Source organism: Ananas comosus, linkage group 21 (genome assembly GCF_001540865.1).
Source record: "Ananas comosus cultivar F153 linkage group 21, ASM154086v1, whole genome shotgun sequence".
In the NCBI taxonomy this organism is placed as follows: Eukaryota; Viridiplantae; Streptophyta; class Magnoliopsida; order Poales; family Bromeliaceae; genus Ananas; species Ananas comosus.
In genome coordinates this window covers 2,018,871-2,043,444 of record NC_033641.1, presented here as the reverse complement: position 1 = coordinate 2,043,444, position 24,574 = coordinate 2,018,871, and the positions used below count along the sequence as shown (strand labels likewise).

General features: G+C 37.6%; 1 protein-coding gene and 1 long non-coding RNA gene across 5 annotated transcripts; both read right to left on the bottom strand.

Moving 5' to 3' along the window:
* On the bottom strand, nt 3,501–14,321 carry LOC109726611. 4 transcript variants are annotated; one of them, XR_002220574.1, is made up of 4 exons: nt 13,914–14,321; nt 12,158–12,504; nt 4,129–4,187; nt 3,501–3,720 (listed from the first exon to the last, which is right to left on the bottom strand). It is a non-coding gene; the product is annotated as an uncharacterized LOC109726611 (long non-coding RNA). The 4 variants fall into 4 exon arrangements; XR_002220571.1 differs by having other exon boundaries at nt 3,512–4,187; XR_002220572.1 differs by lacking the exon at nt 4,129–4,187 and having other exon boundaries at nt 3,512–3,720.
* LOC109726757 (protein MAIN-LIKE 1-like) lies at nt 20,360–23,061 on the bottom strand. The gene is made up of 5 exons (XM_020256546.1): nt 22,642–23,061; nt 22,463–22,548; nt 22,310–22,392; nt 20,826–20,935; nt 20,360–20,596 (listed from the first exon to the last, which is right to left on the bottom strand). Exons 1-5 carry the CDS (start codon nt 23,059–23,061, stop codon nt 20,360–20,362), a joined length of 936 nt encoding a protein of 311 aa, XP_020112135.1.

Here is a 24,574-nt window from a genome sequence, read left to right as displayed (position 1 = left end):
TTATGAATGCTAACGGTTTAAAAATTATAATATAAAATGTTGAAGTTTAAAATTTAAAATTAGATTTGAAAATTAAAAAATTTAAATTTAAATTTAAAAATGAAATATATTCTTATATACTTTTATCTTAACTTTGATAAATAATATTGAATACTCTATTCAAAATATTTTAAAAATTGCGTAAATTTACCGCCACGAAGCGCGAGCCTTCACTAGTATACTTTACATTCTATTTCTTTTATTAGAAAACGTACGTTGAGGCTAGAATTCCATTAAGAAAAGCCAATTTGACATCAAGTTAATAAATATGCCATTTCTTTTGTGCAGCCCGGACAAGTAATGTTCGTATAATTTCAAATCTTGCAATTGCTGCAAAAGTTTCAAATTTTGATACCTGGCTTTTTGTATGAACCCTTTTCGCGATGAGCCTACCCTTCTACTTCATGCTTGCACCATCTGGGTTAAGCTTAGTTTTATAAATCCAGTTGCGTCCAACAATTTCTCTATCTTCGAGATGATCAACTAGCTCTCATGTATTATTTTTCACTGTCATAGGCAACTCCTTTTGCATGGCTTTTATCTAGACATTATGCTTTTCTGCCTCTTCAAAACTGTCTAGTTTTGTAATACAACAATTGCATAATTTATAAATATCTCACAAATTTCGTACACTTTAGATAGCAGATATTGGTGAAGATGATTATGACGTCCCAATAGTCCCAGTTCGGATGGAAAAGAGATTGTGAATAAGAATATACTAAGGATGAAAATAGGTTGGATATCAATCGCACAGTGACTAATCCATATCCATGTCCATTATTTATGTCGGATCTGGATAAAATTTAAATCTATATATGATAAAAATGAATTTGCTTATGGGATATCAAAATGGATACGGATATGAATCAAATATTTAATAAATATTTAGTGTTGGATTCCGATAACCCGAATCTAAATCTGAATTCGAATATTAAGAAAAGTAGTGAAGTGGAATCCGAATCCAAATTAGATAGTGAAATCCTAATCCTAATCCTAATCCTAATCCTAATCCTAATCCGATAATTTTCTAATTTGAAGTTGGTTTGCAATGGACAATATTCGATCCATTTTCAACCCTAGAATATAAGGACTAGGGATCTATTTTCTAATTTGAAGTTGGTTTGCATTTAATTTTCCTTGCTTATGAATTTGATAAACCATGCATAGTCTTGGGGGAGCCTTTTTTGTGATGCTCTTCCTTAGCTCTCTGATACAATTTATTTACCATTTGCTTAATTATTATATCACATTATTTGTTACTGTCAAAACAAAGGGAGATTGTTGATCTAGTGGCTCTAATCTTCAATTAAAATTTGATATTATAAATAATAGTGAAATTTGAACTAACACTTTATCTTGAGTTTTGTATTTAGAGAACTCCCAAATTGGAAAGAACTCGAGGCCAAATGTAAGAAAAAGAGCTACAAGAATTGAATTTATCTATACTTCCAAGGTCAAAAGACATTTATTTGATCTTTTATAGAGCTTAAATGTAACTAAAAATTGAATATCTTAAATAGCTAAAAGCACATATTGGCCAAAATGGGACATGATATGTGCTAAAATAAAGTGCCAAAATTCTATTCATCAAAATCTGAAGGCATTCAAATCTATTCAAAATCAAATTTCAACAATTCAACAAAAATGTAAATTTCAAGCTTTGAATTGGGCCCCCGCGAAAAGTGTTATGAGAGAGCCTAGAAACTAAAATTCATACTCTAGAAATTGGGCGCCGGGATTGCACCTAAGTGCATCCGGAAACCTCTTTTGGAGGGTCCAAAAGAGCGATGGTTTCAGACTTTTTGTTTCGGGCGTCCGGAGAGCAAATAAGTTCACCTAGAAGTATTTTTGGGGGCCTGAAAGTTGTTTCAGATGCCCGATCTCTTGAAATTTGAATTTAAAAATAGGTTGTGCGTTTCAAATTCTCTATTTAGAATCAAAATCATGAATTTGATGGTTTCGAACACTGAAAAATTATTTTAGGTACCCGAATTTCAAAAGGTTGTATGTTATTGCTTCTGCGTACGTAGAGCAGGCGAAGATTTGGACGGCAGATTTATGCATCTGAAAATTGTTTCGGGCATCTAAAAATAGTTTGACTTTGTAGTTTAGAACCTATTTAAAGCGCCCAAAAATGCATATTTGCCTAAACGACTAGTTTTTGAATTTTCTCTATAAATAAATGGCTTTGGTACTTCAAATGCATACAGTAGACATTGTAATTGCTATTATTCAATACTCTTAGCTCTCTACTCTCTTTCTAAGGGCATAGTTGCCTAAAAGTGGATGAAGTGAAAAAAGTCAACTTTTGCAAAAGTGACTTACAAAAGTGATTTTTCAGTTTGATTGTTTGGCCGGCTATAAAGTAAACTATTAAAACTATAGTTTTATAATTTTCATTATTAAATTATATATAATGAGGTGAAAATATAAATGAACGATTTATGCCCGCAATTTAAACTGAAAATTTAAATTTAAATTTATGTTTAGAATTCAAAAGTATATTTTAAAATTTAAATTTATTAAATATGAGTTGAATTTATAATTAAAATTTATGATATAAATTAAATTTACAATTTGAATTTAAAGTTTAAGTTATAACTCATAACTGAAATTAAATTCTAAAATAAAATTTCAACATAGAAATTCGAACATTTATTTAAATTTGAATTTGAATTATATTTTAATTTAATCTTTGGTCTTAATGAATTCAAATATGAATTCACAATTTGAAATAATATTTAAATTTATATTAAATTTTGAGTTTTAAATAACAATTCAAATTGAACATTTGAATTCATAATTCGAATTCAAAGTTCAAACTAAAACTTCTTATTGAAATTAAATATAAATACAAAATTTCAATTTCAAAATTAAATTTTAAATAATAATTTGATTCGATAATTTGAATTTATAGTTGGAACAATTTGAATTCAAAGTTCATATATCTACAAGAAAATGATTTATAAGTGACAGAAAAATATTGTCACTAAAAATAAAAAATTTGTCACTAATAGTTTTAGTGACGACAAATACGGTCACTATAAGTTGTCACGGTAAGTCCCGTGGCAAATAGATTTTGCCATGGAAAAAAAAGCATTGTCACTAAAGACAATATTTATGACAAGTTAATTTTGTCACTGGATGTTACTTATTTGTCACCAATAATATTTATAAAATGGTTGAACATAAAAAATATTAATATTAGGTGACAATATATGTCGTCACTAATAGTTAGTGAGTGACATCACTCTCCGTCACTAAATATTGTATTTATGACGATGATTATTCACTACACACTAATATTTAGTGATAATAAAGTTTGTCACAGAATATTACACTTATAACGATAATATTCATCACCGATATATTTGTCACCATTATTTGTCACAACATTATCGGTTATAAAACCAACTAGTTTCAAACAACCAACTGAAATTTATAATAAAAGCAAATCAATGAGATTTTTAAATTCTAATAACGAAAAGACAGAATATTCTCACATTCATCATACAAAATACCTCCCAATATCTTCAATTTTTTAAGTACATGACAAAGAATCTTCAAATTTAAACTAAATGATTCAATCTAAAATAAGTACATTTGATTATATGGTCCACATCCAAAAGAAAGGATTGTCGAATACTAACACTATGTAGAAATTGCACCACTCATCCTTATCTGCAATGAATTAAAAACAAATATAATTAGACAAAATTAAAATCTGAAAGAAAGATAAAATAAAAAAATATTGATGTTAAGAATAAGTATGATCCAAGTGGAGCTCCATTCTTTTTCTCAAAGTATGTTCTTTCCTCATCTTCTAATAATTTCTAATTTAAGTTAACAAAATAAAAATAGAAACTAACTGAAAAATAAAGCTAGAGACTAATTAACTAACACATATCTAAACCCAAAGTCAAATAGCGCTGAAGACCACTAATTAACTTACACGAGCTAGCTAGCCATAATTTTTGAATTAAATTGCCTTCAATTAAAAAACCATAGAAATGGAAAAGAGAAATGCTGATATATCAAAACCAAGCACAAAATTCGAAAATTAAAACAACAGCAGGTATTGCATGTTACCCTTGCAAAGCTGGTATTGCATGTTACCCCTGAAAAACTTGTTTATTTGTGCACATGATCTGCCAGAGGTATACATGAAAAAAAAATCCATTACATAGATTCCCCAATTTTTCACAAAGGTACTCTGGACAACAGCACGTAAGCAAATAAAGTTACTCAAGGGCGCAAATACATTTAACCAACTGTGTAGGAATGTGCACACAATTTTGCTTAATTTTATGGGCTATGTTTTTTTAGGAAAAAGAAAAAACTTACTTATAACCAAAGCACTTTCACATTGGCATCAACCTATGTGACCAGTATGGAAAATTTTCATTTGTATAAGTATAAATTCACAAAATATTAATAAAACAATGAATAATTGAAATCACTCTATGACCATGCAATAATTTTCAAATATTATTTATTAATTTTTTTGCAAGTAAGCTCTTCTGGTCGTAATTTTACTACTTAGAACTCCCTTTCACAATGTCAACTACCAATGGACTTTGTCATTGATAATCCAGAGGTTAATGCCAGTTCGAGAGCAATGATACTACTTTTGTAACTATAAAATAATACAAGTGGATCTTAGATAAAGGACCTGATAAATGTGATTATATTTGACAATTATAACCAAGGAATGGACACCTATTAACATAGAGAACATAAATAAAAATATGAGTCCACACAGATAAGAAACATAATTACGGATAAGACACCAAAAGTGTATACAGACATGTGTGCACATCATGCAAGTCCAATAATAAAGTGAAAAGTCTAACATGATACACATTTTAATCTGTGATCTCCAGGTTGTCGCATATTCCATAACCTTGTTCCCAATAATGAAGCAAATAATTTAATCAAAATTTTATTTTTCAGGAGATGCTTTCAACTAAGAATAGAAAGACAAGTTCGATACAAAAAACTAAAGCCTGCTGCCAAATGATGGAAACTTACTATATTATCTATTTGTATATGCAGAGACAACCCTAAGCACTTTTGCATAAAGTGGTTACTTTCAAGACTACATCTACTGCCAATGATGATAAGCTAGGCTTTTGAACATTGCCTGCACAGGGAACGCTGTGAGAGCTTTGAGATACCCCATGCAAGCTCCTGTAATGCATCCAGAATACATTTTCATGCTCTTTCAGTTCTTTCATGAGCTTTCAAATATCTTATATATCAGAATATGCCAACAGCTTGCTTGTCATGTAGGCCTAGTTTGTTATTGAGGTGGCTAAAAGCCACCTGCTTTCTCGTATTTGAAAGGCTGAAAACTTTGAAAGCACTTTCATTTTCCATTCTCTAATGCTATAAAATTGACTGGCAATTGCCACCGAGATTGGAAGTGATTTTGAACTCTTTGGTCATTTAGAGCATAAAATGGAAAAGCAATTTAACCTAGGACATAGTTAGGTTAATTATTAACAGCTACCCTGCTCACATCCGATGCTAAAAAGAAAAGAAGAAAGTTACCAAACTCTGCCACTGTAAATATTAAAGTATTTTGCTTTTTTCCACAGTTTTGACTTTAAGGGCAACCAAATAAGAATGACAGTTAAAAAAAACAAAACAGGAGAAATATAGAGTAGTAGATTCGAAAAAATAACAGAAATATCCTACATGAGATACACAATGCAGAAAATGATTTATACGGCCAGGTACAAAATCTAAAATCTACTGATATCATAATTGCTACTACACAATTAAAGAGAGAAGTATGTACAAAATAATACAATTTGCATGAGCTAATAGAGAGGAAAGGAAGTTCAGTGATTTTGGTCACATGACATAATTCAAAAATAAGAAAAATTTTGGCATCCATTCGGTCATTGTGTACGAAAACGATACAACCCAATGAACCTGAGAATTAATACAAGTTAGTTATTAAAAGTGCTTCAGCTATGCAACTATAGATGTACGACCCAGCCCACTAGCAACAATAACTCGTTGGGCCCAAACCACCAGCCCAAAATGCTTAAGCCCAGTTATTATTATTAGTGTCAAGTCTCTTATAAACCCATACCAACCCATTCCATCCGATGTGGGATTATTGGGTGTCACGGACTCCCTTCTGATGAAGAGTATCTTCACTACTGATATCAGAACACCTCGCAGTTGTGCCCCATATAGATAGTGTCTCGGACTTAGCGACGAAACCTGTCCCTCTAGCATCTCCACCCCATTAAACCACCTATTTAGGCAATCTATATGTAAAACCATTAATGTAACGACCTAGCCCACTAGCAACAATAACTCGTTTGGGGAACCCAAAACCGCCCTCAAAAGCTTAAGACCCAGTTTATTATTACTTAGTGTCTAATCTCATTATAAAACCCAATGACTAACACGCCATTCCCATCCGATGTGGGACTATTGGGGTGTCACAGACTCCCCCCGTTAAGGTCCTGACGTCCTCGTCAGTCCAATCACACACAGCCCAAGATCACAAGGCTATGTGAGACTCGTCTCGCTAGCCCGTCATCCAGACCCTAGCTCAGTCGAGACTCGCCACACATGTCCAGCTGGTGAACCGGCTCTGATACCACTTTAATCTGTCACGCCCCGGGGTCCCTTTTAGTTTAAAAGGTAGCGGAAAAGCGTCTGAAATTTTTTTTTTAAAAAATCTGACCCCAGAGTGTGCCAGATCCGCCACAAATACAGGAGTTCCACTGTTCACACGGACAGAGTCTCCCCTGTATTTGCACGGCGTCGCACAAGTACAACAGAGTATAGATACACACACAATCACAACCACAACCAGATGAGCAACAAGATAGATAACATTCATCCATTCCATTCACACACGCAGATATGATACTTGAATTATGAATAACATCCCACATCGGATGGGAATGGGGTTGTCATTGGGTTTATAAGAGACTTAGACACTAGTAATAATAACTGGGCTTAAGCATTTTGGGCCTGTTGTTGGGCCCAACGAGTTATTGTTGCTAGTGGGCTAGGTCGTTACAATAGAAGGGGCGGTAAGATGGTGCTTTATTTGCAGCACTAGATACAAGAGAACCATATTTGTGCAGAACAGTGAGCACCAAGTTGACTTGTAAAACAAATACAAGCTTATATGGATGCTCAGATGAATTTGTATATTGTGTGTGCACACAGACGCCTTGTTTACCCACAGTATAAGCAAAAGCGGGGCTTCCATTCAATCATTTTCCTTGTCTAAGACATAAAGATTTCAGGAATTTGCTTCGAGCCTTTTAAGAAGCATAAAAGATACACAAAGAACAAATAAAAGGTAAGGAACAAATAAAGAATTGAAGCAAGCATGCTGCTTCAAAGAGAGATACAAATAATTTAAGTTTAAGTAAGAAAGAGAGATGGAAACTTACTATATTGTGCTAGATTGCATTTCATTGTCAACCGGTTGAGAAAATGTAGTACCATCCAAATGTTTCAAAATATTAGTCATCATTATTTCCATATCTCGTTGTTTATCAGTAATTTCTTTCATCTTTGCTTCTCATTTTGCCTCTACCTCTGTTTCAAATTGTGCTCGGATCACTTGAATTTCTTGCGCTCGACGTAATTTACCTCTTATATGTCCACATTGCTTTTGTCCAATTATTTCAGTAAATATCTCATTATCATCAATATTAGTAGATGCATCCTCAACTTAACGATCATTGATCTTCTTTTCATAATTTTCCTATATTATTCAAGTAAACCAACTTAAGGAAAGTCTTACTTTTAAGAGATAAGTAAATAGATTAAGAATAAAAGGAAATCACCATTACCATAGTTTGTCTTGAAGATGTGTCAACCCAATCAACATTTTTCATTCTATGAGTTAACTCAAAAAAGTCTTTGTTAGATAGTCCTTTGCCCTTTACAAAAGTTTACTTAATATATAAATACATGTTAAATCAAAACAAAACATAACATAAAATGTTGAAATTCTGTACCTTATCTTCACGCAATCTTTCATAACTTTTTGAGCCAGTTGTATGTGCCATTGTTTGCAAGGACCTATTTGTCATATTTCTTAAACTCATTTCCTATAAAGTAGACAATCAATTTTCATTATATAAGATCCCTATCTAGCTGTCAGATAACTCTTAAAATTGACAAAATAACACAAAAATCTCTACACTATCAATTATATTTTAAGTTTTAGATAATATAAATATGTATGTTCGTACATCATTTATATAAAATATCAGCCTTACAAACAAATAAACTACCTTCTTTTACAGATACTAATGATGAATTTTCTAATTCAATTAGGAAAGCTTTTTATTGAGACAAGCAAGAACCTAGAGTTGCATCTGGTTCCAATGGAACATATGATAAAGCTAATTGAATAAATGGTCAAACATTCGCTTACCTGCAAGAATAAGCCATAAAGTTTGCACCCAAACAATATTTAGAATACTTATATAGAGTGAATCAGAGATCACAAATTCATAATTCCTCAACCAATAATAAGCTAAAAAAGCACCATGATTATTCTCGCAGCACAAGAAAAATGTATAGCTATGCAGACATGCATACCTTGCTTAATTGTCCAAATACAAGCCAAACAGATTTTAGCCCCCCCAAAAAAAAGAACCAACCATAGAGAAAAAAGTACATTTAGCATTAATGGTCAACATGATCTAAGCATTACCTAAATTGTAGCTTCGTTAAATGATTTAGATGACAACAATCACATTAGTATATCCATCTGCAAGGCTACAATCAGGCAACAATCACAAAAAAATTCACCAGACCTCATCAAACATAAACTGGCATCAAACATAAACTGGCTAGTGAGATAATTAAAGAGACCCTTCTCCAGGTGTAGCTCGCACTTGTACTACAACCACTTTAGAGGCATCAAGCTTTTGTCATTGTCAGAGGCAAGCTTTACCAATTCAGATCATAGCCAACAGATTAAAAAAAACTCGAGGTTCGAGTTTACAGTTTGAACTAAGACGACATCCACATAAAAATAACAATTTGCATCATATATGACATAATTATGTTGTTATCAAATTCAATCTTAAGCTTGGAATTGACTCAACTTAGAATAGCGTCTCACTTCGGAACCAAAATCGCGAACTTCTGCTGTGGTGAGGAGCTAAAACAGAAGTTACAGAACTAAAAGCATCTGAATCTTCTGCTTGCGTGGTGTTGTTACCATATTGTTTTAGAAACTCTACTGAAATAAAACATTGGCAGATATTCCTATTTTTATACTATTGTTGAGGCATTTTCACAAACAATTTGTGCGCAAGCTTGCGCCACTTCTTTTGCTTCAGATTTATAGTTTTTATTACTAAATTAACTAAGGTCTTGAAATATTATGAAGAATCATTTATTGCTGAGACCTCTACGCACAATAATAAGAAGAAAAAAGAAAACTAAAACACTAATCCAAAAGAACACCAAAAAGAAAGGGAAAAGAAAGTGCAAAGTCCATTACCAGGGTGCTATTGCTCACACGCATTGATTCGGTTGCTCGGATCCTCAAATCCTCGTCACTCGCTCCAGTACTCCTCGTTCCTTGGGCTTGTCGTCACTGTCGTCCTCCTGTCTGATCTCCGCCACCGCGGAGCGGAACCTCCTTACATCCTCCACTGTAGCGGCGCGGAACATCCCCACGTCCACCGCCCCCGCCACCATGTGGTAGCTCCTCAGCTTCAGCTGCTCCGCTCCGTCGTGTGGCATCGCTTGTGTCGGTCGCTGCTCGCAACCGCCGTTGAAGCTCCGCAGCGGCTCCCGTCCCCTCCGATTCCGCATGGTGATCGCCGGAGATCTCTCCGGCGGCGATCGCCGGATACCTCGGCAGGAACAAGAGCTGGATACGAATGGGAAGGGTTTGGGAGAAAAAAAAGTCGGGGGTATGAGGTGAGGTTTGGTAACTTAAAATATAACGTGTAAATACAGAATAAATAAAAAAGGTATTGATAAATTTATAAACATTAGTTGTGGTATAGTGAATAAGAAGAATAGAAGATTTGTTAAGGTTGCGGGTTCGAGTTCTAATTTTTTATCTTTTGTGATAGATTTTTTTTTGTTTTGTAACTAAAAGCTTTTTTGGTGACATACGAAATTCAAATCCGTAGCAAATGCACTACTTTTTTGTAGTGCAATTAAGTAGTTCGGAACAGTCGGAACCCTTCTGGACGTCCGATTAAGCTCAAATTTTACAGTTAGGCTCGGTTTTCTTTACTAAGAAAGAATATATCTTAAGTTTTCAGTTTCGACCACGTTTGGATACCGAAAGCTCTACCGAACTGTAATCTTTAGTAGATAGCAGTCGGATTTAATTTCCCACCTTCCGGGTGTCAGAATGTCATGAAACTTTAAATCTAGCCTCATAAAAATAATCTTAACATTTTTCCATATTTTTAGAATTTTCTGACACTTTTTCTGCTAAAATAACAGCCTCGATTCACACAGAAAATTCAAAATCTAAGGTTTTATTTGGGGATTTTTTATTAGAAGCTTTTGGAGCTCAATTGATTAATTTAGAACCTTTATTTAGGTTGAATTAGAAGGGACTTAGCTCACCTTTGGGATTTAAGAGGGTCTTTCTACATCATAGGTAAGTTTTAACCCTTTTCTTGGATTGGTTAAAGATGAACGCATTGGGTGTTCATTCGTTTCGTCTAACTCTCTTAGAATTTTTTTTAGGGAGCTAGGAGACTTGTGGGCACCTTCGCTCGCGCAAACGAAAGGGTTACAAGGAGCTCTTGGTGGGTTTGACCTCACCAAAATGGGTGAACTGATCTCCCTATGCTTTATTCTTTGTCGTAAAATAAAAATTCATGCATATTCATACTAGATAGGGCATAAATGAATTTTAGAATGATTAAAATGTATATGTCATGTATCATAAGATTTCATCTCTATGTAGTAGGGAAATAGGTGCAACATACTCATGCTAATATATGGTATCTTCATGATGTGTTGGAATCATGAAATATGTAGCTAAATGACATACAATTACTTGCTCATGAACAATGGACATATGTTAAATATAGTAGAAGTATAGTGTCATAAAGTAGCATTGTACTTGGGGNACTGGCAATTGCCACCGGAGATTGGAAGTGATTTTGAACTCTTTGGGTCATTTAGAGCATAAAAGTGGAAAAGCAATTTTAAACTAGGACATAGTTAGGTAATTATTAACAGCTACCCTGCTCCACTCCGATGCTAAAAATGAAAAGAAGAAAGTTACCAAACTCTGCCACTGTAAATATTAAAGTATTTTGCTGTTTTTCCACAGTTTTGACTTTAAGGACAACCAAATAAGAATGACAGTTAAAAAAAACAAAACACAGAAATTATGAGGTAAAGTAGGGAACATAGAACAAATAGGTAGACGAAAAAATAACAGAAATATCCTACATGAGATACACAATGCAGAAAATGATTTTATCCGGCCAGGGTACAAAATCTAAAATCTACTGATGATCATAATTGCTACTAACACAATTTAAGAGAGAAGTATGTACAAAATAATACAATTTGCATGAGCTAATAGAGAGGAAAGGAAGTTCAGTGATTTTGGTCACATGACATACCATTCAAAAATAAGAAGAATTTTGGCATCCATTCGCGTCATTTGTGTACGAAAAACGATACAACCCAATGAACTTGAGAATTAATACAAGTTAGTTATTAAAAGTGCTTCAGCTATGCAACTACAGAAGGGGCGGTAAGATGGTGCTTTATTTGCAGCACTAGATACAAGAGAATCATATTTGTGCAGAACAGTGAGCACCAAGTTGACTTGTAAAACAAATACAAGCTGATATGGATGCTCAAATGAATTTGTATATTGTGTGTGCACACAGATGCCTTGTTTACCCACAGTATAAGAAAAAGCAGGGCTTCCATTCAATCATTTTCCTTGTCTAAGACATAAAGATTTCAGGAATTTGCTTCCAGCCTTTTAAGAAGCATAAAAGATATACAAAGAACAAATAAAAGGTAAGGAACAAATAAAGAATTGAAGCAAGCATACTGCTTCAAAGAGACATACAAATAATTTAAGTTTAAATAAGAAAGAGAGATGGAAACTTACTATATTGTGCTAGATTGCATTTCATTGTCAACCGGTTGAGAAGATGTAGTACCATCCAAATGTTTCAAAATATTAGTCATCATTATTTCCATATCTCGTTGTTTATCAGTAATTTCTTTCATCTTTGCTTCCCATTTTGCCTCTACCTCAGTTTCAAATTGTGCTCAGATCACTTGAATTTCTTGCGCTCGAAAACAAAACAAAACATAACATAAAATAGACAAAACATAACATAAAATGTTGAAATTCTGTACCTTATCTTCACGTAGTCTTTCATAACTTTTTGAGCCAATTGTATGTGCCATTGTTTGCAAGGACCTATTTGTCATATTTCTTAAACTCATTTCCTATAAAGTAGACAATCAATTTTCATTATATAAGATCCCTATCTAGCTGTCAGATAACTCTTAAAATTGACAAAATAACACAAAAATCTCTACACTATCAATTATATTTTAAGTTTTAGATAATATAAATATGTATGTTCGTACATCATTTATATAAAATATCAGCCTTACAAACAAATAAACTACCTTCTTTTACAGATACTAATGATGAATTTTCTAATTCAATTAGGAAAACTTTTTATTGAGACAAGCAAGAACCTAGAGTTGCATCTGGTTCCAATGGAACATATGATAAAGCTAATTGAATAAATGGTCAAACATTCGCTTACCTGCAAGAATAAGCCATAAAGTTTGCACCCAAACAATATTTAGAATACTCATATAGAGTGAATCAGAGATCACAAATTCAGAATTCCTCAACCAATAATAAGCTAAAAAAGCACCATGATTATTCTCGCAGCACAAGAAAAATGTATAGCTATGCAGACATGCATACCTTGCTTAATTGTCCAGATACAAGCCAAACAGATTTTAGCACCCCTAAAAAAAAGAACCAATCATAGAGAAAAACGTACATTTAGCATTAATGGTCAACATGATCTAAGCATTACCTAAATTGTAGCTTCGTTAAATGATTTAGATGACAACAATCACATTAGTATATCCATCTGCAAGGCTACAATCAGGCAACAATCACAAAAAAATTCACCAGACCTCATCAAACATAAGCTGGCATCAAACATAAACTGGCTAGTGAGATGATTAAAGAGACCCTTCTCCAAGTGTAGCTCGCACTTGTACTACAACCACTTTAGAGGCATCAAGCTTTTGTCATTGTCAGAGGCAAGCTTTACCAATTAAGATCATAGCCAACAGATTAAAAAAAACTCGAGGTTCGAGTTTACAGTTTGAACTAAGACGACATCCACATAAAAATAACAATTTGCATCATATATGACATAATTATGTTGTTATCAAATTCAATCTTAAGCTTGGAATTGACTCAACTTAGAATAGCGTCTCACTTCGGAACCAAAATCGCGAACTTCTGCTGTGGTGAGGAGCTAAAACAGAAGTTACAGAACTAAAAGCATCTGAATCTTCTGCTTGCGTGGTGTTGTTACCATATTGTTTTAGAAACTCTACTGAAATAAAACATTGGCAGATATTCCTATTTTTATACTATTGTTGAGGCATTTTCACAAACAATTTGTGCGCAAGCTTGCGCCACTTCTTTTGCTTCAGATTTATAGCCTTTATTACTAAATTAACTAAGGTCTTGAAATATTATGAAGAATCATTTATTGCTGAGACCTCTACGCACAATAATAAGAAGAAAAAAGAAAACTAAAACACTAATCCAAAAGAACACCAAAAAGAAAGGGAAAAGAAAGTGCAAAGTCCATTACCAGGGTGCTATTGCTCACACTCATTGATTCGGTTGCTCGGATCCTCAAATCCTCGTCACTCGCTCCAGTACTCCTCGTCCTTGGGCTTGTCGTCGCCGTCGTCCTCCTCTCCGATCTTCGCCACCGCGAAGCGGGACCTCCTTACATCCTCCACTGCACCCGCACGGAACATCCCCACGTCCACCGCCCACTCCACCATGTGGTAGCTCCTCAGCTTCAGCTGCTCCACTCCGTCGTGCGGCATCGCCTGTGTCGGTCACTGCTCGCAACCGCCGTCGAAGCTCCGCAGCGGCTCCCGTCCCCTCCGATTCCGCGTGGTGATCGCCGGAGATCTCTCCGGCGGCGATCGCCGGAGATCTCGGCAGGAACAAGAGCTGGATACGAATGGGAAGGGTTTGGGAGAAAAAAAATGTCGGGGGTATGAGGTGAGGTTTGGGAACTTAAAATATAACGTTTAAATGTCAAATTTTAAATTTAAATCTAAATTCTAGAATTAAAATTAAAATAAAATTTAAAAATTATTGTCACGCCCCGGATTATAAGTTTCTTCGGGCACGCCAACAAACCCGCCGTATACAAAGAAATTTTTCCTGTATACGAAGAGAAGCTGTACTGAATCTGTAAACAAACAATACTATAACCAATAGTATAGAGCTGCTAGAAGAACAAGTATATAATAAAATGGATCAGTACATACACAGTATCCTAATACAAAAGCACTCGCTCCAGCGAGGTATAACATCAGTATGTAATGAACCAAAAACTACAACTACCTGTAGCTGGTGTTCCACTAACTTGTCAGCTCGTCTGGTAGGGCTCTAACTCGCAACGCCCTTGCCACGATCTGTCTCAGAGGGTGTAGCAGCCGGAACAGCAGGCTCTGCAAAAGAGGAATAATAATAGGGCGTGAGAACTACTGTAAAAATAAGTAGTCCTCAGTGGGTGCCGCTCTCAACATTATCGGTCCACCCACTAAGTCTACAGAAGTAAGCAGGGATAGTAGAAAATACTGGAATAAATCTACAGCTAAATGCCAATATACTATCATGCTCTAACACTAACCATCTGTAGAAAATATATCCTGACCCAATCTTACTAGAGACTGTAAGCATACCAGTCCCAAGGACTGTGAACACACCCGTCCCGCCTGTCGAAGCTAAAGCTACCTCCACCACTAAGCAGTCCGTAGAGAGCAAGTCCAACCAGAACATAACGATACCAACGCAAACGCACAAAGCCCAACTCCGGAGTGGCACTCGTGGGCGCTACCAAACCGAGTATGCAGGCGTATCTCTGTCGAGCTCAATTAGGCTCTCGTAGGCTATAGTCTAGTACACAGACAACTTGTCACACCCCGGGACCCTGCCTAGACCCGCCATATTCCTGCGCATATAAGTCGTCTACAATAAAAGAGATGCGAAAGCAAGAAGAAACAAGTATCTAGAGATATCAGAGTTGCTAACAACTAAAAACTAGCAACAAGTAGAGAAGGAGTAAAGTAGTCCACTAAGCATAAGCATAAAAAGGTACAATAAGAATCTTAAAGAAATCCACAATGGGGTGGTCTCTATACACAGGTAACTCTCCAAAACCTCACCAAAACCTCTTCAAAATAAAATAACGAGAGGTAGACCACCTATCGACGAGCCTCTCAAAGCAAGCTAGCTCGAGGCGATACTCTTTCTACGATCCCTAGCCTCGCCCGGAGTGGAAGGCTCTGTAAAAGAACACGAAAAAGAGGGTGTGAGAATTATAATTTATAGTTCCCAGTAGGCAATTACTGACCTCAGCTCAATGCACCACTAGACCCCAAAAGAAAAGGGATAATGCGATAAACAACAATAGTAGTAGTAGACAATAATAAACTGCAGAATTGAAAGCATGAGTGAAATGCTATGCCACAAGTAAATGTGATGTATATCACTGCTATCATGTTTGAATATGCCAATGTCGGGTGAATACGCTCATCAGCTGCCAAGTATACTAAGATGCGATAAGTAATTCTATCAAGTATACTACATGTCCCAATATCTCAAAGCCACACTATGAGTATGTCCAATAATCCAACTACTATGATCTATCTAGCAGTGATTCAAATTTAAGAATTTATGTCCAAGTTCAATCTTGTTTTAGGACCTACACTAGTGTAGTTCGGCTTGCGCCGCCTAAGTGCCGGTGGTAGCTCTAGCATTTTCACTCTGGAAATGAGTCTATCCCTCCCAACCCCATAGGCTTCTCGATACCGCATGAGCGATCATAAGTCGCGTAGGCCAACTCCGGAGTGCCGGCTTGTAGGGAGCGACCCTCACAAGCATTTGCGATGAGCACAAATGGCAAGCAAGCAAAGTCATCGTCTCAAGTGTCCAATCATCATGTCTGTAACATGGTCATAGCTACTAGCATCCCAAAGATCTAGTACAATATCTCAAGGTGATGTTCTAACACTCACTATACTTAGTGCCTCTTTATGACACTTAAGCATTGCTATAAGTTAAGCACATTTCATATTCCATGTTCCAATCATGACACTAGTGCTAGCTTCACACATAACCCGAACTCAATGCCGCTTTATGACATTAGCTCCAAATTTTCCCATAACGGTCTAGTCCGATGCCTCGTTATGGCATTAGCTATCTCTCATGTCTCTAGAATGCATAGGTTTAAGAGTACTAAACAATGCTCATTTTCATTGTAAGAAACATGGTCCCGAGTCCGACATAAGAATGTCAAATGCTAGTATAAGCCTCACATGCAACTCTCTACTACACAGAGGTCTGAAAATTCATTATACATGACATAGGGATGTTAAGCATTCTAAAATTCACAATAAATACATTTAGCATGAAAATGCATGAATTTTCACTTTACGAAGCATAAATCACCAAATATGAGCATTTCTCATATTGTAGGCTAGGTCAAACCCACCGAAACTTGCGCAACCCTTCGTTTGCTCCAACAAGGATGTCCACTAGCCTCCTAGTACCCTAAAGATGTAGGAACAAAGGTTAAACGAACCTTACGATCAACTACAAGTTCAAACATCAACCATCTATGCTCAAGAGGCTAAAATCTCACCTAATGTAAAAATCCCTCTTCAAAGCTCAAGTAGAAGCTAAATCTCTTCCAAAGAAACCTAAACCAAAGTTCAAATCTCATTAGATTAGCTCAAAGAGCCTCTAATCAAAAAGCCCTACATAAACCCTAGATTTCCCATTCTAGGATTTCATCTCCCAAAAACCATCAAAACTAGGTCTAGAGGGGAGAAAAGAGCAACTAACCTCTTAAGAAGCTCCAATTCAAACTCCAAGGGTGAAGATCTTCTCTCTTGCAAGCTCTAAGTTCAAGCCTTCAAGCACCAAAGGGAAGAAGAGAGGGAGTGGAAGATGCTCCAAGTCCTTTAATTGCTCTCCTTCTTCTCCTTCCTTCCTTCTCCTTCTTCTCCTTCTCTATCAAAGGTGTGGGGAGAGTGTGAGGAGAGAAATGAGGGAGAGAGGAAGTGAAATGGCCATATAGGCCCTCCCAAGCAACAAAATTCAGAGAAGCCCCTCAATTTCCCAATATTGCATCAGCCCGGACTGGGCAGTTTTCGCCCAGAGGGACCGGTCTCTCCCGACTGGGACTAGTCCCTCGGGACCATCCCGAAAAACCAACGTTCGGGAACCGGTCTCTCCCCGCATGGGACCGGTCTCTCCCCGTGTAGACGCGCTCAGGGACCGGTCTCATCCGCTAGGGACCGATTGCCTCAAGGCTGCCGCAATACTGTTCCGGGGGGGCTGGTCTCTCCCAGCCAGGGACCGGGGGACCGGTCCCCGAGAGTAAAACCTCTCAGGACTCGTCCAGAACTCAGATTTTCGAACTTTTTAAGCCGAAAAATATTTTACGACCCTCCACTAAGTGTGGAAAAGCTCGAAACACATCCAATCACTCGAACCTCGCAATTTGCACAGGTCCAGTATGCTACACAATTGGTCTAACAACCAACGAATCACGTGCCCTCAGCACAAACTGATGCCAAAATAGCAATCCGGGTCCACTGTCAACCCCAACGGCCCCCAACAGTCCGGAATAGTCTGAACACTACTGTAAAAATAGGATAAACATCTCAGTACAAGCATAACAGAAATCTACACTACCTGAGATATCCACCAAGCTGATACTGCGGCGATACAAAATAACAACGGCTCCTAAAGCTAAATCTGGTAGTGTAAGCATATGACGGGTCATAATCGCAGTTTTCTCCTAAGTCATATCCATGTCCAACATGTGCAAGTAGATATAATCAAAAGACGAGGCTCCAATTCAGACTTTTGACGATAGAAATACGAAATCCATGAATCGAACAATTTCTAAATACTAAACAACCCAACTCCCAAGAATCTATTATCACAGACCCTTGGGAGAGCCCCAAAGCCCAACTCCCAATGGCATTGGGAGTTGTAAGCCCAACTGTAACATACCAGATTTTGCTGTAAAAAAATAAAAGTAAATAAAAATAGTGTGAGAAACTATTTTTATTGGATTTAGAGGAGTAAAATATAAGTCATAAATGACTTGTGCTGAAATTGGACTGGAAACAGAAGATTTATAATTTTCTGTTGAAAACGGGACAGATAAATTAGCAAAAAATGCACAGTCTCAGAAAATTATGAAAATTGGAGGATAGGTCAAAAATATTTTTATGAGGCTAGATTTAAAGTTTCATATTTTTCTGACACCCGTAGAGTGAGAAATAAAATCCGACAGCTATCTGATAAAGATTACAGTTCGGTATAGTTTTCGGTGACCAAATGGGGTTGAAACTGAAAACTTAAAATATATTCTTACTCAGTACGTTAAACTGAGCCTGCCTGTCGAATTTGAACTCAAACGGACATTCAGAAAGGCTCCAACGAAATTTATCAGATTTCAAGCTGCCCGTGATGAATAGTGTATAGTTGAGGGGCAAAATGGTAAAAAGGGATTAAATCCCTTTTCTCCTTCTCCTTGCTCAGCCGCAGCAGCCCCAAACCGCACCCACGACACACACCCACACACGCATGGAAGAAGAAAAAGAAAAATCCTCTTTTTTTCTCTCTTGAAGGTGGAATCAAGAGAAGGACTTGGTGGAAAAGCAAGCTTGGAAGTTGATCTTCATCTCCTTCATCTTCTTCCTCTCCATTGGAGCTTGCTTGAGAGGTAAGCTTGATCCAAAAATATCCTCCCAACAGTCAAATTTTTGACTGTTGGGAATGGCAATTTGGTCCAAAAAATTTAAAAATTTAAAATAATTTAAAATTTTAATATTTTTGTAAATATATTTTAAAATTTTAATTTTTTTATTGATATATAATTTTTTTCAAAAATAATATTTTTAATTTTATTTTTTTAAAAAAATTAATTTTTTTTAAATAAAATTAATAAAATAAAAAAAGGGCTGGCCCGAAGCGCGACCCGGCTCGGCCCGGCACGGCACGTGAAGTGCGGGCCGGGGGGGCCGTGTTGGGCTGGGTTCCAAGAACTTTGGTCCGGCACGGCATGGCCTAATTTTGGGGCCGGGCCGTGCCGGGCTGACCTCTGGCCCGTTTCGGCCTGGGAAATGTGGGCCCGGCACGGCCCACATTACATCCCTAGGTATGATGATATTTTCTAGGGTTTTTTTTGCAAATAGCCCCCTAACAAATTTTATTTGCAAAAATAACCCTGTCTAAAATTTATCTGCAAAAATGGCCCTGGCCCTGCCACGCCAGCGCCACGTCAGCGCCACGCGGGCAGGGCCTAGTTCAGGTATTCAAGTTGAACACGGTGATTCGTTTACCGTGTCTAAACACGGTGAACCAATCACCGTGTTCACAGTGTTACTCACGCCCCGCCCGGGGCTTTAGCTTGCATTTGACACGGTGATTCCTTCACCGTGTCTAGACACGGTGAACTGTTCACCGCGTTTAGACACGGTGAACCATTTACCGCGTCCTTCACTTCCATATTTGGCCAAATACGGCCTGGCTAGTTGTATTGGACACGGACTTAGCCATTTTCGGGGGTGCTTAATACATTTGTATTGGACACGGTGAACCATTCACCGTGTCCATTAGATTTGTATTGGACACGGTGAATGGATCACCGTGTCCAATACAAATGTATTGGACACGGTGATCCATTCACCGTGTCCAATACAACTGCCTACCCAACTAAAAATTTGCCGCAGAAAAATCAATTACAAGATTCAATACAAGAATACAATACAGATACCTATCAATACACATCACAATACATCACAACACATCACAACATCACAAAAGTAATACACATCACAACATCACAAAATTAATACACATCACAACATCACAAAATTAATACACATTACAACATCACAACCAATAGAATCGCAATAATATAATAAATACCAAATAATCAAAACAGAATATACAAAATAAATGCAAGTTATACAATAATATATAAATATAATATCATGTTCTCCTCCCTCGACCTCCTCGACCACGTCGCCTACCACGTCCGTGACCACGACCAACATCATACTCATCAAAAGGCTCCAAGATCTCCAACTGGTCTAGATGCTCTATAGCAGCACTCTCAATAACCGGCTCAATCACAGCAGTAGCATGTGCCGGTAGTATGTCTGGCCGTGGAGGAGCTGAAGAGGAGGGATTGATCCTTACGATAACCTCGAAATCGCCCGTCGACGCCTAAAATAAACAAATATGCACTGCCGCTGATGCTTGGATCCTGCGGTACTGTGTCTGGTGCGTCCGTAACAATACACCAGGCATAGAGGTGGCTCCGCCTACTCGATTGATTGATGCACTCGGTGTACTCTAATATAATGGGTTGCATGGCCGGACGTCAATGCCCACCATTAAGTCTGCTGGTCCTGAGGTACATATCTGGAAGCGTATGGTAAAGTCTCCGACGAACTGCCTCCATCTGATCGGCGACCTGTATAGGGGTACTAAGAGTCCACCTCACTGAAATACCGGGTAGACACGTCTGATCGTATAATTGATCTTTGCAGGCATGAATCAACGCTGAAATAAAAGCACAATAAAAAAGATTAGTACACAGACTTTTCTTGTATATATAAAAGGGTATAATATAAAAAGATATTTTCAATTACAATCATACCCAGCATACTCTCTCGAGGGTGTCCACGTGCTGAAGGCCGAGTGTGGCTCCGCTGTAACAGTCTAGAATATCTCACCTCCTGGTGATGCCGTCCAATAACCACTCGGGCATGTAAACAGTGGTAGCTCGTATCGGGATTTGATCTGTCTCAGGGCTACCCTCTGCTATAATTCTACCTAATCTATATTCCAGCAAACGCTCCAAATTGTCTTAGGCTGGTATGCCGCCCAATCCTCATCTGCTCTGTCCCCCCCCCTTGTCGAATTGTCAGAGGTATGGCACAGTCACAGGTTCAGAGTAAGATGCTGTAGTACCCTAAACTGGCGAAGCACAGATCGGAGTGATGAGCTCAATAATGTGGAAGCCAGACTAAGTAGTCCTCGATCGCGCAAACCTGGACCCGCCGCCAGAACAAAAAGGTGGGAGCGCTCTAGACCACTGCGTCGTTCATAAGCCTCCATATAATCATATGTGAAAAAATACATATGATTAGCTATCAAAACACTATATAATGAATCTATCTTGAAAAAAATAGCCGGTGAAAATTTGAAATAATCTTTAAAATTGAGCATAGGACTTGTTAAATCAAATCTAAGACTGTTAAATCTAACTTCATAAATAGTTTTAAAGTATTTTCTATCACAATTTGAAGAAATTTAGATTCTGGTATATAGTAGCCAGCTCTATATAATAGTATAGATAGTATAGTACCTAGCTCTAATATATAACATAGATATATTATAGTACCCTACGCGCTATATATAGTATAGAGAAAGCAATAGTAGCCTAAGCTCTCTCTCTCTCCTCCTCTCTTTCTCCCCTCTTCCTCTCTTACCCTCTCTCCTCTCTCTATATATAATATACCCTAGTATATATATATAATAGTATAAGGAATTGCCTAGTCTCGAATAAGCACTTTTGCAAGTATTGAGACTCTACACTTGAAATTGATCCCTAACAAATCGTAATTGAGGGTTAATAGCGAACCACGTTCGCACGGAAACGTCGTTCGGCCATCCGTCGACCTACGCGAAATATACGCCAAAAATGACGTCTTCCAGCTTTCAAAATGAATGATAATCGGAAATCGCGTCCGATGCCCTAAGCTCTATATATAGTTGAATAGATATTTATATTGTAGATATATAATGTAGCCTAACTCTATATATAGTATAGATAGTAAACTTACCTAAACCTAAACCATAGTATACTGACTTTTTAAATTCAAGATCAAGAATATTAATCTTAAATATATATAGTTTAAAGTATTTTCTCACCAGACTGCTGATCCAGCTGATCACGATAAAACTCAATGTCAGTAGTCCTGACATTGTCCCGAAATGCTAATCTAGTATTCCACCTGTTTCATTTATATCATATTAGTTATGAAAAATTAGTATATAGAAAACTTAAAATGAAAAAATACTTACCGACACCCTAATGGCATGTCGACAAGCTCAGGCTGCGGGCCTACTACCTCAGGGCGGCTAATATGCAGGTGGTCCCATGCCCATATCTATACAAAAAAAACATTCTTGTTAGAAATGAAAACAAAAACCATGACTTAACTAGAAGTATTATAAGGGTCTTCTTGTTAGAAGTATTGTACCTGAACTAATGTCCCAAAACAACAACACTCGACCTTTCCCCTGATGCAAGCATTTTCTAGAGCGCGATAAAGATGTGCTAGCGCGGCTGCACCCCATGCTAATGCACCACAAAGGTCAAAATCCTCTAAATGTGGCAACCATTTCAAATGCACCCTGTTCCCACTTGGATTTGGAAACAAACTACATCCTATCTGAAATAGTATATATGCTCTCGCCGTAGCTCTAACAATAGCCGGAGGTGCGTCTAAGGGGATATCATGGAACTGCTGATATAACCAATCTATCTTGATCTCACCACCCCTAATATCCTCCGGAACCACCCCGAGAAGTAACCCGCAAAACTCTGCCCACTGATAGGATCCCCCTCCAGTCACTGCGCCACCATCGACGGGGAGTCCCATAATAACTGCGACATCCATCAATGTAATACTCATCTCTCCATGTCGCAAATGGAAACTGTGTCTCCCGCCGCCACCTCTCGACTAATGCTCCCAATAATGACTGATCGAGCTGTAGGCGGCGCAATCGTGAAACGTAATAAAATCCTGCTCGTCGCAATAAGTCCAACACCGTGCAGGCAGCTAGCACATGCCATCTGTAAAATTTCAGGCCATGCTCTCGTAAATTGAACAGGAAAATATCACTGCATGATTGTGAATGCCAGGCATCGTACAATTAGTACAGTATAAAGAAATCTACGTAAATTTAAATACGTTTTAAAAAATTTACCCTCGCTCTCTGTCAAAAGTAAGTCTATGTCTTGGCTGCTCATCGAGCCGGAATGTATAATACCGGTCGCCGGCTCGTCATGCATCATGCCATCTGGAAATTGGCTAACAAAAAAAACTTAGTTAGATACAACATGAATGTAAAATAGTGGCGTAAGTATAAACATTAAAGAGTTAAAGTGTCATAATTTCAATAAGAAAACCCCAAACCTATACGACAGACGCCCTCTAAGGTTGTTTCGCCTTGCTCATTTTTAGGATAAAGTGCTTTTTTTTTTTTTCTTTTTTTTTAAATTCCAAGCTGTTTAAACAACATAACATAGAGACGGGTGAGGCGGCGCGGCTACGCCAAGCGGCAGGCGTGTGTGGGCCACAGAGGAGAGAGAGGAGAGAGAGAAGCTTCTATGGGCTAGGGAGAACAGAGAATGAAGCTACTCGGGCAACAAAAAGGGCGGCGGCGGCCGGCGTGTAACGCCAGATAGAGAGAGAGCAAAGAGGAAGAGAGCGAGAGAGAGAAAGATCGAGAAGAGAGAGAGAGAATCGAGACAGAGTTCGGGGGTGGGGTGGGGGGGGGGTTGTGATTCAAAGAGAACACGGTGAATGGTTCACCGTGTCTAGAGTGGTTTGCTGGACACGGTGAACCATTCACCGTTTCCAATAGAATTGCATTTAGAAACAGAGATCAAGACGGGGTGTGTATTCAAAGAGAACACGGTGAATGGTTCACCGTGTCTAGACACGGTGAATGGTTCACCGTGTCCAATAGAAATACCATTGCGATATTTCTATCGAACACGGTGAACCAATTACCGTGTCTAGACACGGTGATTGGTTCACCGTGTTCAATAGAAATACCGACCGCCGCATTCCTATTGAACACGGTGATTGGTTTATCGTGTTTAGACACGGTGAACGAATCACCGTGTTCAACTTGAATACCTGGCCCAGGCCCTGCCCGCGTGGCGTTGACGTGGCGCTCGCGTGGCAGGGCGAGGGCCATTTTTGCAAATAAATTTTGGACGGGGCTATTTTTGTAAATAAAATTTGTCAGGGAGCTATTTGCAAAAAAAGCAAAAACCCCTATTTTCTACTTTAGAGGGTTATTCATGAAATTACGGTCTTCTACAGGGCATTGATGAAATTATCCCAAAAGAAAATCTGGTCTGCATATGGACCCGGTCCATGAAAGTAAACACGTGGACGG